Consider the following 13,273-nt stretch of genomic DNA (forward strand, 5'->3'; position numbering starts at 1 on the left):
CGGAGGGAGAGTTGTCGTGCTCGTTGTTGGGGTGGGGGAGCAGGGGGGCATAAGTGCCTATATTGCAGTGATTGTTTAGGAATAAGGATGAGGGTCGCCAATATCCTAATAAGGTCAATTTAGCAACTTGGAGATAGAGTTTATGAACGTGATTTCCATACAAAATCAGTTAGCTATTGTTTTAAAAGCAACATTGCTTTATCACAAAAGGGCCTTGAATGTGGATCAAAATAATATTATGAGGGAGAAAGAAACAATATCCTCTAAACTTGATCTTAGAATGCTAACGTCTAGAGGAGCTTCTTGAGCCACCAAGAGAAGAAGGCTTCATTGTAGCATTCACAAATAAATAAAAGAGAGGGCGTTCTATTATAAAGACTCACTGCAACATGTTATTCTTCCCAATGTATCACACCTGTAGAAACCTCCTCGTTGTCAAAAGCAATCTTAAAGCCAGACCATTATCTTATGGAGCTCGCTGTGGTGCAGAAACCTTTAACTGTGTTTTCCTTTGATTCCGTATACAAAGAAACGGTTTACCTTCCAGCATCTTTTGCAGACTGTTCCTCATGACATGGATGTTCTCTATCCCGATAAACTGAAACTTGATATTGGAATAATTGTCTTCATTCTCATAGCCTTTCCCCGCCGCACGGTTTGCCATGGCGTTCAGCTGCAGTGGTCAGCAAAGCATAAGTTACATTCAGGATGCAGACATAAGCAGTATGTTTCAGGGACATGCAGGACAAAAGGCAAAATAAGGTGCAGGAACATAATTATGTTTTAAATCATTTAAACGTTGTACAAATCATGGCATACCAGGCATGCGCACTAAGCTTCTATTCAAAAGTCTAACTGGCGGTGTGTGTAAGATGTTCTTCTCTGGGAAGCATTCTCGAGATAAACCCGTCTGGAGTTATCTCTTGCTGTTTCCCATCAGAAATGTCAAAGGGAATATGGAATTCTGTGACAGAGCCAAGTTGTCGCCACACATTGCATTCTTTGGGTTAGCAGAATAGTATCAGCAGATACAGCAGGCAGCGCAGGGCTGGCTCATACTTATACTGGTATGTCTTTCAGTGCTCTTCATAGCACACGTATTGTGAACAAACCCATCATCAATAGGAATAACTACTTCATACTGCCGTCAACAAGGTGCACTGAAGCTGCATGCAGCAATGGACTCACACATCCTAATTATGAGGATGGCACCGGAGCAGACCAGATTTTGTTCTGTTGTACAGAGGGCTACAATCAGTTGGACGGAACCAACTCCACAGCATCGAACAACGCGGACTTGCCTACAAGGATGCTCCAAGACAGCCAGTTAAACTTTCACCAAGCATCACTGAGTTAAAGACAAGTGGGAAAGCAGATGCGAACCCTCCAGAGACAGCACTTCTCTGGCCACCTTATTTAACCCTGACCACAGCCATTGTGAGCCAATTCCAACTCCTATAAGACAGAGAAAAACTGTTTGCCACATAGAATTCCTGAGGTTGTAAGCCTTTCTGGAAGTAGAGGGGCATATCTCTCCCCCGTGGAACAGCCGGTGGGTTTGAACCACCAAACCTTCAGTTAGCAGTAGAGCGCTTCAAGACCTGCACCCCCAGGGCCCCTTTTTCTAGGCTGTAACTGCCCAATTGGTGTAACAGCAGGCATGGACTAGAACTTTCTGCAAGTGTATGTATTGCTACCCAAGGCCGAATTTGCCCCTTTCTTGAGTTTAGTTTGTGCTATTTAAACCTACAGACCTATTAAGAGGCTCTTCTGATCAGTACTATTGTTCCCATAATTTAGCATAGGAAATGTTTGGATTTCCTCATTCAAACTAGGTTAAACATTAACGAACTTTGGGAAAATGTATTAAGCCCAAATGACTGCCCTAATTCTGTGTAGTTAAGTCAAAAAGGGAAGAAGTTTTGCCTTAACTGGGCAATACATATGAGGGTGCTACAAAAAAATGTGTGGAAAATACCAATACCTTTTAAGTCTGTTTTCCACGAGCTTTTTGAAGCCCCTTCATATTTTCTGAACCACATACTCTTATTTCTGAGACTCTAACACAATTAAAAGTATCAACACATAATGACAGAGGTCCAAGAATACTTACTGTAGTAGCATTGTTTGTAACAGTGAAAAACACGAAAATCGTGAGTCTATCAACATTCACCATCTGGATCAATTATAGCACATCCCTGCCATAGACAGCACTGAGAATAAGTACAGAGGTCACAGATGGACTTGGAATTGGCCAAGTACACATTACGAAAAAGAGTAAGCTACAGAATCATATTTGCATCCTGTTTTATACAATTATCCTATCAAAAAATCTATAGGTACATATTTATGTTTGTACTCGCTTGGTTAAACAAAATTGCAAAATGCATAGAAAGCCATGTCCACGTGGTAGCAGTTACTGCAGAAAGAAAGAAGGTAATAACAGCCATCGAGTCACTTCTACTCATAGCCACCCTGCGGGACAGGGTAGGACTACCCCTGTGGGTTTCTGAGACTGAGGCTTTTTCTAGAAATAAAAAGTCTGAGCTTTCTCCAGTGGACCAGCGAATGCTTTCAAACTGCTGACCTAGTGGTTAGCAGCCAGCATGTAGCCCGCAGAGCAGGCACCATCAGTCTCCGTTAGGCAGTGAGTGGACTGGTTGAAGTCCTTGGGTGGTGCAAGCATGAACATGCTCTCCTGTGAACAGAAACATCTCAGAACAAAGGCTGGTTGATCGACTTCTGAAAAACTGGCCACTGGAAACCCGAGGGAGTGCAATTCTACTCTTAACACATATGGGGGCTAGGATTCAAAATCAAAACCACGTAGCATAGCGTGGTGGGTGACCTACGTACTAGGTTTGTAATTCAAACAAAAGAAGTAAAATGCATTAGGGATTCAAGCAGGCAGTCCTGATCTGTGAGCTATTTCATACGTGTACACTGGCTGAGGTATGTCAGGCCATGCAGACTCTTCTCATTCTGTAAAGACTGTTACCCTTCTCCCGGACATGCTACGTGGATAAAGGGTTTGGCAACAATCAGGAGAAAATGCAAAATGTTATTTTAAAGATAATTCATGTTCATGCTTTAGAATGTAAATATTTTGGGGAGGGGGGTTGTATATAAAATTACAACTTGACTAGCTCCTCTGAAACATTCTTTAAAAATATTTTTGATGGTGTAATTATTTTCAAGAGCTTCTGGCATATCCTTCACAAAACAATTCATCACATAAATCGATTTACAATACGACCAGACCCAGACCACCAAGCTGCCAGCGAGTCGATGTTAACTCATAGTGACCCTACAGGACAGGGGAGAACTGCTCCCGGGAGCCTCGAGACGGTAACTGTTTACAGGAGTAGAAAGCCCATCTTTCTCCCAGGGAGTGTCTGGTGGGTTCAAACTGCTGACCTTTTGGATTTCAGTCCAACTCGTAACCACTACGTCACTAAGGCTCCTTGATAATGACAGCTTATGCTTATTCCAGATCTTGAATGATTCAAGTTTAGCTGAGTCTTCACCCGCTACAGAGATAATCCTCTACAGCGGTGTAATGAATATAAATCTAAAGATTATTATGATAGTTTAATCCATTATTAAGAATCTTTTCACATTTTTAAATAGGCAAGCATCATAAATCTAGGAGAATTTATCGGTAGTCTTGCTTAAAAGCAAAGGAGTCATGTAATACAAGCTGACTTCCTGAAAGTCAGCATGCACTTCAAATAATGAACAGAAGGTGGCAATAGTAAGTCTACCATAAAAAGTGTAGCTTGCCAGAATTTCCAATGTGGCAAATATGGAGCCCTTAAAATACAAACGTTTTTTTTTAAATGAATAAAACTTCAAGAAACGGTCTTAGTCCTATTCAGTACATATTAAAATAGAGTACTTCTGACACAAACAAAACACTGTTAGTAAGTGGAGTGGCGTGAAATTGCTCGCGATGTCTCTCCTAGCCATAGTCTTTGTAACTTCCACTCAGTGCCGGGGTGGCCACAGGCAAATTAGAGCAGAGTCCCCTCAGGGAATACTCAGTTTTGCCTTTTCAACGGGCATAAAAGCGAGTCATGTCAGAAGCAGAAACGCAGAATCCCACGACCATCAGCACACGAGAGCCATACATATGTGAGAGTCCTGGGTGAAGTAGCAGAGGCAGCCCCGGCCAAACCCATACGGTGGAGCAGTGGGCCTCCCAGCTCCGCAAGTGGGGTAACACTGTGTGCTGGAGGGCAGAAGGATGGCTTGCAGAGTGAGGTGCCCTTGGGCATCTATCAGTGCTAAAGAAGCTATATAGCTCTTGCCTAAGCAAGACACAGGCCAAAGGGCTATATGGCTGAGGCCCAAAGACAGATGGAGGACCAGAAAGAGACATGCCTGCTGCCAGGTCTGAGAAGAAGTGCTGCTGTGGACAAGAACACGGCATCCTTCATGTTTTCTGTTCCTGACTTGTGGTAACCTGGTACTAACTCCCCACAAACATCTTTCATCATCATATGTATTATCTGTTATGAGTTCTGTATGGCATTGGAATGGCCCATACAATGGCCATTGAAATAAACCCAGCAGAAAAGTAGAGTGCTGTGGGTAAGATGGTTGGTGTCAAAATAAGTTTGGAGAGTGGAGGTGTGTCTACGCTCTGCCTTGTAGCCACTGGCCTGGAGTTGGACTCTCTTTCTCCAGATGTGGCCCCCATGCCATTTTGTCCGAAAGTCTAATTTGGTCGCCTACACCTTTTGCTGAGAACTCCAATTCAGAACCAAAGGTACAGCTCTTCATTTCAGGTAGTAAAAATCTCCAAATCGAGCAGTTGGCATACCCACATTCCAAGCGCAATTTAAGTTGGAGAAACACAACAGACACATGAAGGAACAAGTACCCTGTGTTCCAGTACAAAGCAGATCTGCCATTTGGTGATATTAACATCTTCAGGTGCAGAGAAACTCACAAAGGAGCCAAGAAGAACCCACCCATTCATCAATGATTATTTAATAAATACAGACGGCGTACCGGACACTGAATGGACCAGAAAGGCAAATACACAGCAGTCCCTGCCCCTGTGAGCTTGTAACTGAGTCTGGGAGGGAAAGAAAGAACCTACACCAAATAATAATGGGAAATGTCCACCAGGATTGGGGTAGGAGCTACTCACCAATTCCAGAGGGGAACAGAGCCAATCTGACATCTTAAGTCACAAGGGAAAATTCAACAAAGCCACATGGAATAAGCACACCAGCCTGTGTGATCATGAGGTATCAACGGTGTCAGGTATCAAAAGATTAAAAAAACAAACCATTCTCTCGATGTGAATGAGGGGGGTCAGAATGGAGATCCAAAGCCCATCTGCAGGCAAATGGACATCTGCTCACAGAAGGGCCACAAGGAAGGGACGAGTCAACCAGGGTGCAGCACGGCACCGACGGAACACACAACACTCCTCCAGTTCCTGGATGATTCCTTCCTCCCGCACTATCATGACCCACTTCTACCTTACAGATCTGGCTAGTCTGGAGTACATTGGTACAGATAAGAGCTCTCGACACATGGAATCCAGGACAGATAAATCCCTCAGGGACAGTAGTGGGTGTAGCGATACCATAAGGGTAGGAGGAAGGTAGCAGGGGTAGAAAGGTTGGAACACACACACACACACACACACACACACACACACACACCGAGGGGGACAAATAATAGAACTGTGGATAAAAAGAGACAATTGACAGTATAAGATATGAAATAACAATAATAATACATAATTGATCAAGGATTCACAAGGATGGGAGGAGTGGGGAGGGAGGGGAAAAAAGAGGAGCTGATACCAAGGGCTCAAGTAGCAAGAAAATGTTGTGGAAATGATGGTGGCAACATGTGTACAAGTATGTTGAATACAATTGAGTTATGGATTGTTATAAGATCTGTAAGAGCCCCCCAATAAAATGATTAATTTTAAAAAGTCTCTTATAAACTGCTGGAATTCATGGCTATAACCAAAAAGCTGTCTTTGGAGAAGGAGCAAAAACAGAATGCTGAGGAGGAACTGAGGCTGCTGCCCGCCTTGGCTCCCACCTTCCCATTGCCCAACAACTTCCTGCAAAGGCGTCGCGCAGAGCCCCTCGTGCTCGTATGGGATGTGACTGTGGTGAGGTCTTCGGCTTCACTCAGCCGCGCAGAAGTGGAGGCGAGGCTCCCTTTGGGATTCTAAAAAATAAACACTGTGCACCACGGATACACTGAAGGAGCATGGGCTTTGGAATCACACAAGCCAGGCAGTGTGTGACTCTCAGTGAATTAGCCTCTCTTAATCCAAGTAGTTGTCCCGGTAAAGAAGAGAACGTCCCATAATTTGTAGCAGTATTGTAAGAATTAAACAAGGAAGCACTCAATAGTTCTACGAACTCAGCAAAATCGCAGAACAAATCAATGGTCAAGTCATGAACAAGAGTTGAGATACAATGGGTTAACCCTCATTTCACAATTCAATAAATACCACATCTACCTTTTCCCTTACTTCCTTAATTGCACCAAACCCTAACAGTGATATTTTGCCTCCAAGGGTATCCTTTTTCTGACTGCATATTCAATACATGCCTGAGGACGTCAACGTCTGTATTTCCCAATACTTTAATATCAGCATGCAATCCAGATGGCTTTCATCTCAAAGACAGAGCTTGAAACTCTCTGGGGATAACCTTGCTCAAGGGACAAGAATGCTATGAGTTGTCTCTGAAACCCTTCTCATTTTAATTCAGGCTGTGAGCAAACCTGGACCATGCCACAGTTGCCACTGTCTACTACTTTCTGTAAGGACCCCTGGCGGTATAGTGTTGGCCTGCTAACTTCAAGGTTAGTGGTTCGAAGCCACCAGCCGCTCCAAGGGAGAAAGATAGGTTTTCTACTCCCAAAAAGAGTTACAGTATTGGAAACTCACATGGGCAGTCCTCCTCTGTCCTATAGGTGATCATGAATCGCCACGACTCTATGGCCATGAGTTGAAAACTACTTTCCATGGAAAACAGGGGCTCAGTCTCCCAGCTACAGAGAAAGCCTAACACGTGGTGGGACAAAAGTAAACAGACATGCTCTCTACAAGAACAAGAGTTCTAAGCAAGCAGTCTAAAGCCTTGCAAAGTGTGTGTGCTTGGGTCAATAGAGAAGAGGGCACGACTTATATGAGACACTAATTTTCTTTTTTTTTTCTAATTTCCACTGCCGCTGCCCTTTTTTTTTTTTTAATTAGACACTAATTTTCTTTAATGGATCCACATCTAACTTCGTATCACTGAGAGTAAAAACACTTAGGACTAAATATACTTCCAATCGAATCCTTGGATTAATTCATTTTAATCTTGCATATGCTTGGTTCCATGGCTGCCTCATTATTTAGAAGGTTTGCATAATAGAGTGTGCTTTTCGATCATTGTTCAAGGATAGATGGATAATAAAAACACATTATTCATCTTTTATGTGAAGGTGACTTTGACTATTCATCACGTAAGAGCAATATAATCATGACTGGCTTTTTATGTTAATAACATGTCGGTTCTGCATTTGCCAACCATACCCTCCTCCACCTGTAAGACATTTTTGCTAAGTGTGCTGCTCTAATGGTATAGTACAGAGGTTCTCAACCTGTGGGTCGCGACCCCTTTGGGAGTCGAATGACCCTTTCACAGGGGTCGTCTGATTCATAACAGTAGTAAAATTACAGTGATGAAGTAGCAACGAAAATACTTTTATGGTTGGGGGGTCACCAACACGAGGAACTGTATAAAAGGGTCATGGCATTAGGAAGGTTGAGAACCACTGGTGTAGTGAGTTATGTGCTGGGCAGCTAAGCTCAAGGTCAGCAGTTTGAATCCACCAGCCACACTCCATGGGTGAAAGATGAAGCTTTCTGCTCCTGTAAAGATTTGCAGCCTCAGAAATTCCCAGGGGCCATAGGGTTGTTAGGGACAGGGTCAGAATTCACTCACTGGCAGTGAGTGGGGTCAACGAGCTGCAAAATAGAGAGAGGAACAGTATGCTATAACCAAAATACCTCAGGAGGAAGGAATTGGGGGGGGGGTGGGGAGCTTGACAAACAAAGATAGAATGAACAAACTATTTGCAGGAAAATAAGGTATTATATAATAGATTAATCCATTTGCCTTAATTTAAACCTAGTAAACTAAGATAGGATAAAGCTTCCTAAATCTCTATTCAGTAAAGCTATTTTTTTCTCTTCTTTTTAAACCAAACATGTTTCTTAGCTTCTCTTTAAGGAACCCAGGCTTGCAGTGAATTCAGCTTTGGGCTGCTAACCACAAAGTTGAGATTCAGAGCCCCTAGCCGCTCTGTGGGAGGAAAATGCGGTCTTCTGCACGCATTAAGGTTTACAGGCCTGGGAGCAGCTCTATCTTCCCTGTAGGGTTACTATGAGTCAGAATCAACCCAGTGCAATTGATTTTTTTGATTGTTTGTTTTTTTACCTTGTCTTCAATATATCTGTCTAAGAAGCAAGCATTAAGTTACCTATAACTATTGGGAAATTCAAGCAGCTCCAATTTCCTAACACATAAAAGGCACTGGGAAGAGTAGGGAAGGAAGTCGATGTTTGGAAAAAGAGGTCAAAACCTATTGCACCGGGGAGAAAAGTACACATCAGACAGACAGCAAAAGTTAGTGGCTCTCTGGCATCTTTCAGGAGACATCTTCAGTAGAGAATGTCAAACCCCCTCTTCTTGGAAGCACTTATCTTGTGCGTTATACTTTCCTACTTTATCTCAAAGGAGAAAATGATTGACTTATAATTTACTACAATGTGAATGTGATCTATCTGTACCATATCTGTCATTGCAGATCACAATGACAGACTCCCTCGATTTGGGTTACCAAGGGTAATTCTGTTCTCGCCCCACACATGTACTTATCCTGCTGAAGTAGATGAGCTTGTTTGGGGGTCAAGGGTGTGACAGGGTCCTATGGTATTAGAAAGACATCAAATGAAATGATCCTGGACATGAATCACAAAATTTGATAAAACGAGGCTTAGAGAGGAGTGAAACGTCCCAGGGTGCATACCTACACACAGGATTGAATCCAGTGCTCATTACACCTCCTATCACTGATGAGTGTGACTATGTCTTTAATCGCCTGTTCTTAACACCATTGTATACTTTTAAGTGACTTCAGCTGTGGGTCTTATTTTTTCCTTCCTATTTTAATCTTTTAAATTTCCTTTTGTTCTCTGTTGCTCAATAGCTTCATTCACATAGAAATCACACATACTACATTCACCCATTTAAAAACAAACAACCAAGTCATGTTTACTGTATCCACAAAGTTGTGTAACCATCACCGCCATCTAATTTTAGCACTTTTTAATCACCCTACAAAGAGAGCCCCCCATACATTGGCAGCCACTTCCATTTCCTCCCCCTCTCTCCTGTTAACTACTGACTTATGTTCTGTCTCTACAGATTTATTGACCTATCCTGAACATTTCATGTAAAAGGGATCATATAACACTTGGTTCTTAGTGACTGGCTTCTTTCCCTAAGCAACATCTTTTCAAGATTCTTCCAGTCTGCAGCACGTATTATTCCTTTCCTGTAATGGCTGAATATTCCACTGAACAGATAGCTATTCATTCAGCGAATTTTGCTCATCAACTCTCAGTTGATAAGCATTTGGTTACCAACATTTTTGGCTATTAGAAATAATGTGGCTTGGAACATTTTTGTATAAGGTTTTTGTTAGGATGCTTTTGCTTATTGTGGGTGTATAGATACCTGGGAGTGTAATTGCAGGGTGATATGGTAACTGTCTGTTTAATATTTGAGGTCCTTATGTTCTTTTACCACCACTTGTCTGTCAGTCTTTCCTACTGGTGGCTTATGCGTTGCTGTGATGCTGGAAGTGATATCACTGGGATTTGAAATACCAGCAGGGTCACCCAAAGTGAACAGGTTTCAGCAGAGCTTCCAGACTAAGAACGGACTGTGAAGCAGGAACAGGCTGTCCACGTCTGAGGGCTTAGCCACCGAAAACATCAGGAATAACACTGAACATGATCAGATACTGAAATGCTCACGAACAGCAGCAGATATTATCAGATGCAGTGCCAGAAGATGAGTCCAAGGTGAGTCCAGTGCCGGAAGATGCGCTGCCTTCTCAAAGTAAAGCTGACAACAATGACCTGAATAGAGTAAAGCCTTTAGCACCTGCATGTGCTGAGGGGACAGGACTCCAAATGAGAATCAAAACAACACAAAGCAAAACAAACAAAAAACAGCTGTACACACCTATTTACAATTGGAACTTGAAATTACAACTTAGATTGTATAAAGTATGGATCTAGGAAAATTGGAAGTCTTCAAAAATGAAATAAAAGCATAAAGATCAATATCCTAGGCATTAGTGAGATAAAATGAACTGACATTGGTCATTTTGAATCAGACGGTCACATGGTTTTACTGTGCAGGAATGATAAATTCAAGAGGAATGGCATTCCAGTCATTTTCAAAAATAGGACATTTCAAGATCTATCTTAAAGTACAATGCTGTCTGTGATAGGATAATAGCTTCCTGCAAAGCAGGAAATCCTTTCCGTACAACTATTATTCAAACCTATGCATCAACTGTTAAAGCTGAAAAACAAAAATAAAAACTCAGTGCCATTAAATCAATGACAACTCGTAGTAACCCTATAGGACAGGGTAGAACCACCCTGTGGGTTTCTGAGTCTATATCTCTTTAAGGAAATAGGCAGCAAGCTAGTGATGCAGAAATTGAAGAATTCTCCCAATTCTTCAATCTGAAATTGATCAAACATGCAATCAAGACGCACTGATGATTCTTGTGAATTAGAATTCAAAAGCTGGAACCAAAGAGGAAGGAACCGTTAACTGGAAAAGATGGTTTGGGTGATAGAAACAACAGTGGAGATCACATGATACAGTTGCAAGGCCAACTACTTCGTCACAAAACCTTTTTCCAACAACCCCAAAGGTGATTACACATGTCAACTTCTCCAGATGGAATACAAAGAACTCAAACTGACTACATCTGTGGGAAGAGACCATGGAGATGCTCAATAGCAGTAGCTAAAATCAGGCCAGGGGCGGACTGTGGAACAGACCATCAATTACTCATAAGTAAATTCAGGTTGAAACTGAAGAAAATTAAGACAAGTCCACAAGAGCCAAAATACGATTACCTTGAATATATTCCACATGAGTTTCAAGAACATCTCAGAAGCTGATTTGACACATGGGACATTAATGACAGATGGCCTGATGAGCTGTGGGATGACATCAAGAGCATCATACATGAAGAAAGCAAAAGGGTCATTAAAAAGATAAGAAAGATCAAAGTGGATGTCAGAAAGTAGCTAAGAAAAATGGAAGAAATGATGATGTCAAAAAGTTAAACAAAAAATTTCAAAAGGCAGCTCAAGAAGACATAGTAGGACTTCTGAGAAGATGGCGAAGGAGTAACACATACTAGAGGGACTCTTCACAATTCAGCCCAGGAGAGTTGCTTAGAGGGAAATTCAACACTGCTGGAATGCAGTAGGAGCATCATAAAGATAAGTAGGCACAGACCCACAAGGTTTTGAGGGGCTGGGGGCTTTTGGCTTACCACAGTGGAGGCCGGCTAGGGCTTGACCTTAGCCCCGCCACTGTCTCTGCCAGGGCTGGGACCATTTGGAGCCCATAAGGGGGCTTAATCTCAATACAGTCACAGTTTGCTGCCACCTGCCTCAGGGCAGGGACTAAACCCTTGCAGCTCCACCAGGTAGGGATTGGGGGGTTTAGCTACATTGTTACTTTTGTTTCCCTCTCTTCTCTATATCCTCCCACAGTCACAGCAGGCTGCACAGGGGCTTTTTCTCAACACAGCCACAGCTTGCCACCACAGCCACGGGGCAGGAACTAAACCCTTGCAGCTCCACAATCTCGGTGGGCTTACTTTTCAAATTTTTTTCTCCTCTTTGTCTCTTTCCTGTTCTCTCACACTCCACTGCTGACCTCCAGACCACTCCCCTTAGCCTAGGGCATTTACGCCTGCGCCACACCTAGTTAGGTGAGCTCCACCCTGTGCAGCTAGCCCGAGGCTGGGAAAAGCCGATGACCTCCACCAGGGGATACTCTGCCCAACTTCTTACCTGTAAATTCCTGCCTGTGTGCCTGGGGGCCTAAGGCAGCTTGGCCAACACTCGTCAATGTTCCAAGCTGCTGGAGGAACCTCTGCCCAACCTCCGCAATGCCAAAGCAAGCAACCCACCAGCCTTCTGGGGCACTCCCCTGAGAGGGACGCCACCGGAGGATAAAGTGGTAGGTTAATTCCATAGCGAAATTAGCTGTAGGCAGTTTGAAGAAGCATTCCTACAAGTCTTCCAGAGACAGCCAGTGCTCTTCGACTCCCTGGAAAATGGCACCTGGCTCCTCTAAAACAATGCCACACAAATAGCCATCAGCCCCAACAACCTCAACAGAAAAACAGGAGAAACAAAAGGCAATGGCAGAAGATGTCCCAAACCTAACGACATGTATAGAAGAAGCAGACATTGAGCTACCATAGAAAGAAATTTTCAGAATGCTGCTTGGAGTCATACAGGATATGAGGGAAACAATACAGAAAAAGGATGGAATGATAGAGGAGTTAAAGGTTATACACCAAAAGGAAATACAGGAGCTTAGAGAGGAGATAACAAAAACCAGTAGCAGAAACATGGACCTTGAGAATCGAGTGGAGGAAACAGAGAACCGCATCAGTGACTTGGAGGACAGCCAAGCAGACTTTAACAAACACAAACAAAAATGTAATAAGATCATCAGAGAAGCTGAAGAAAACTTAAGAGCTATGTCTGATGCTATGAAGAGGAACAGCATTAGAATTATTGGCTTATCGGAGGAAGACACAACAAAGAAGTCATCTGCAACAATAGTGAGAATTCTTGGAGGAAAACTTCCCCAGCTTAATGAATGAAAACCAGGCAACCATTCAGGAGGCTGAAAGAACACCAGCTAGACTGAGTCCCAAGAAGAAGTCACCAAGTCACATAATAGTTAAACAATCCAACTTTGAGGAAACAGAGAAAATCAAGAGAGCAGCTAGGGAAAAACAATCACATATAAAGGTTCCCAAATAAGAATATGCTCACACCTATCAGCAGAAACTATGAAGAAGAGGAGAGAGTGGAGTAACATATTCCAAACATTGAAGGAAAACAACGCAAACCCAAGAATACTCTACCCAGCTAAATTATCGATCAAGATAGATG

At 42.8% G+C, this 13,273-nt stretch overlaps 1 protein-coding gene across 2 annotated transcripts in view; it reads right to left on the bottom strand.

The window, feature by feature from the left end:
* MTMR7 (myotubularin related protein 7) overlaps nucleotides 1–13,273 on the bottom strand; it is a 154,563-nt gene that overhangs the window by 43,305 nt on the left and 97,985 nt on the right. For both annotated transcript variants that reach the window (XM_004696168.3, XM_045286553.1), the window contains exon 7: nucleotides 541–673. In XM_004696168.3, coding sequence (XP_004696225.2) covers nucleotides 541–673 — 133 coding nt within the window. The remainder of the gene's footprint in view (nucleotides 1–540; nucleotides 674–13,273) is intronic.

Source organism: Echinops telfairi, unplaced genomic scaffold (assembly GCF_000313985.2).
Source record: "Echinops telfairi isolate 266 unplaced genomic scaffold, ASM31398v2 ScPeMD7_9;HRSCAF=40, whole genome shotgun sequence".
Classification (NCBI taxonomy): domain Eukaryota; kingdom Metazoa; phylum Chordata; class Mammalia; order Afrosoricida; family Tenrecidae; genus Echinops; species Echinops telfairi.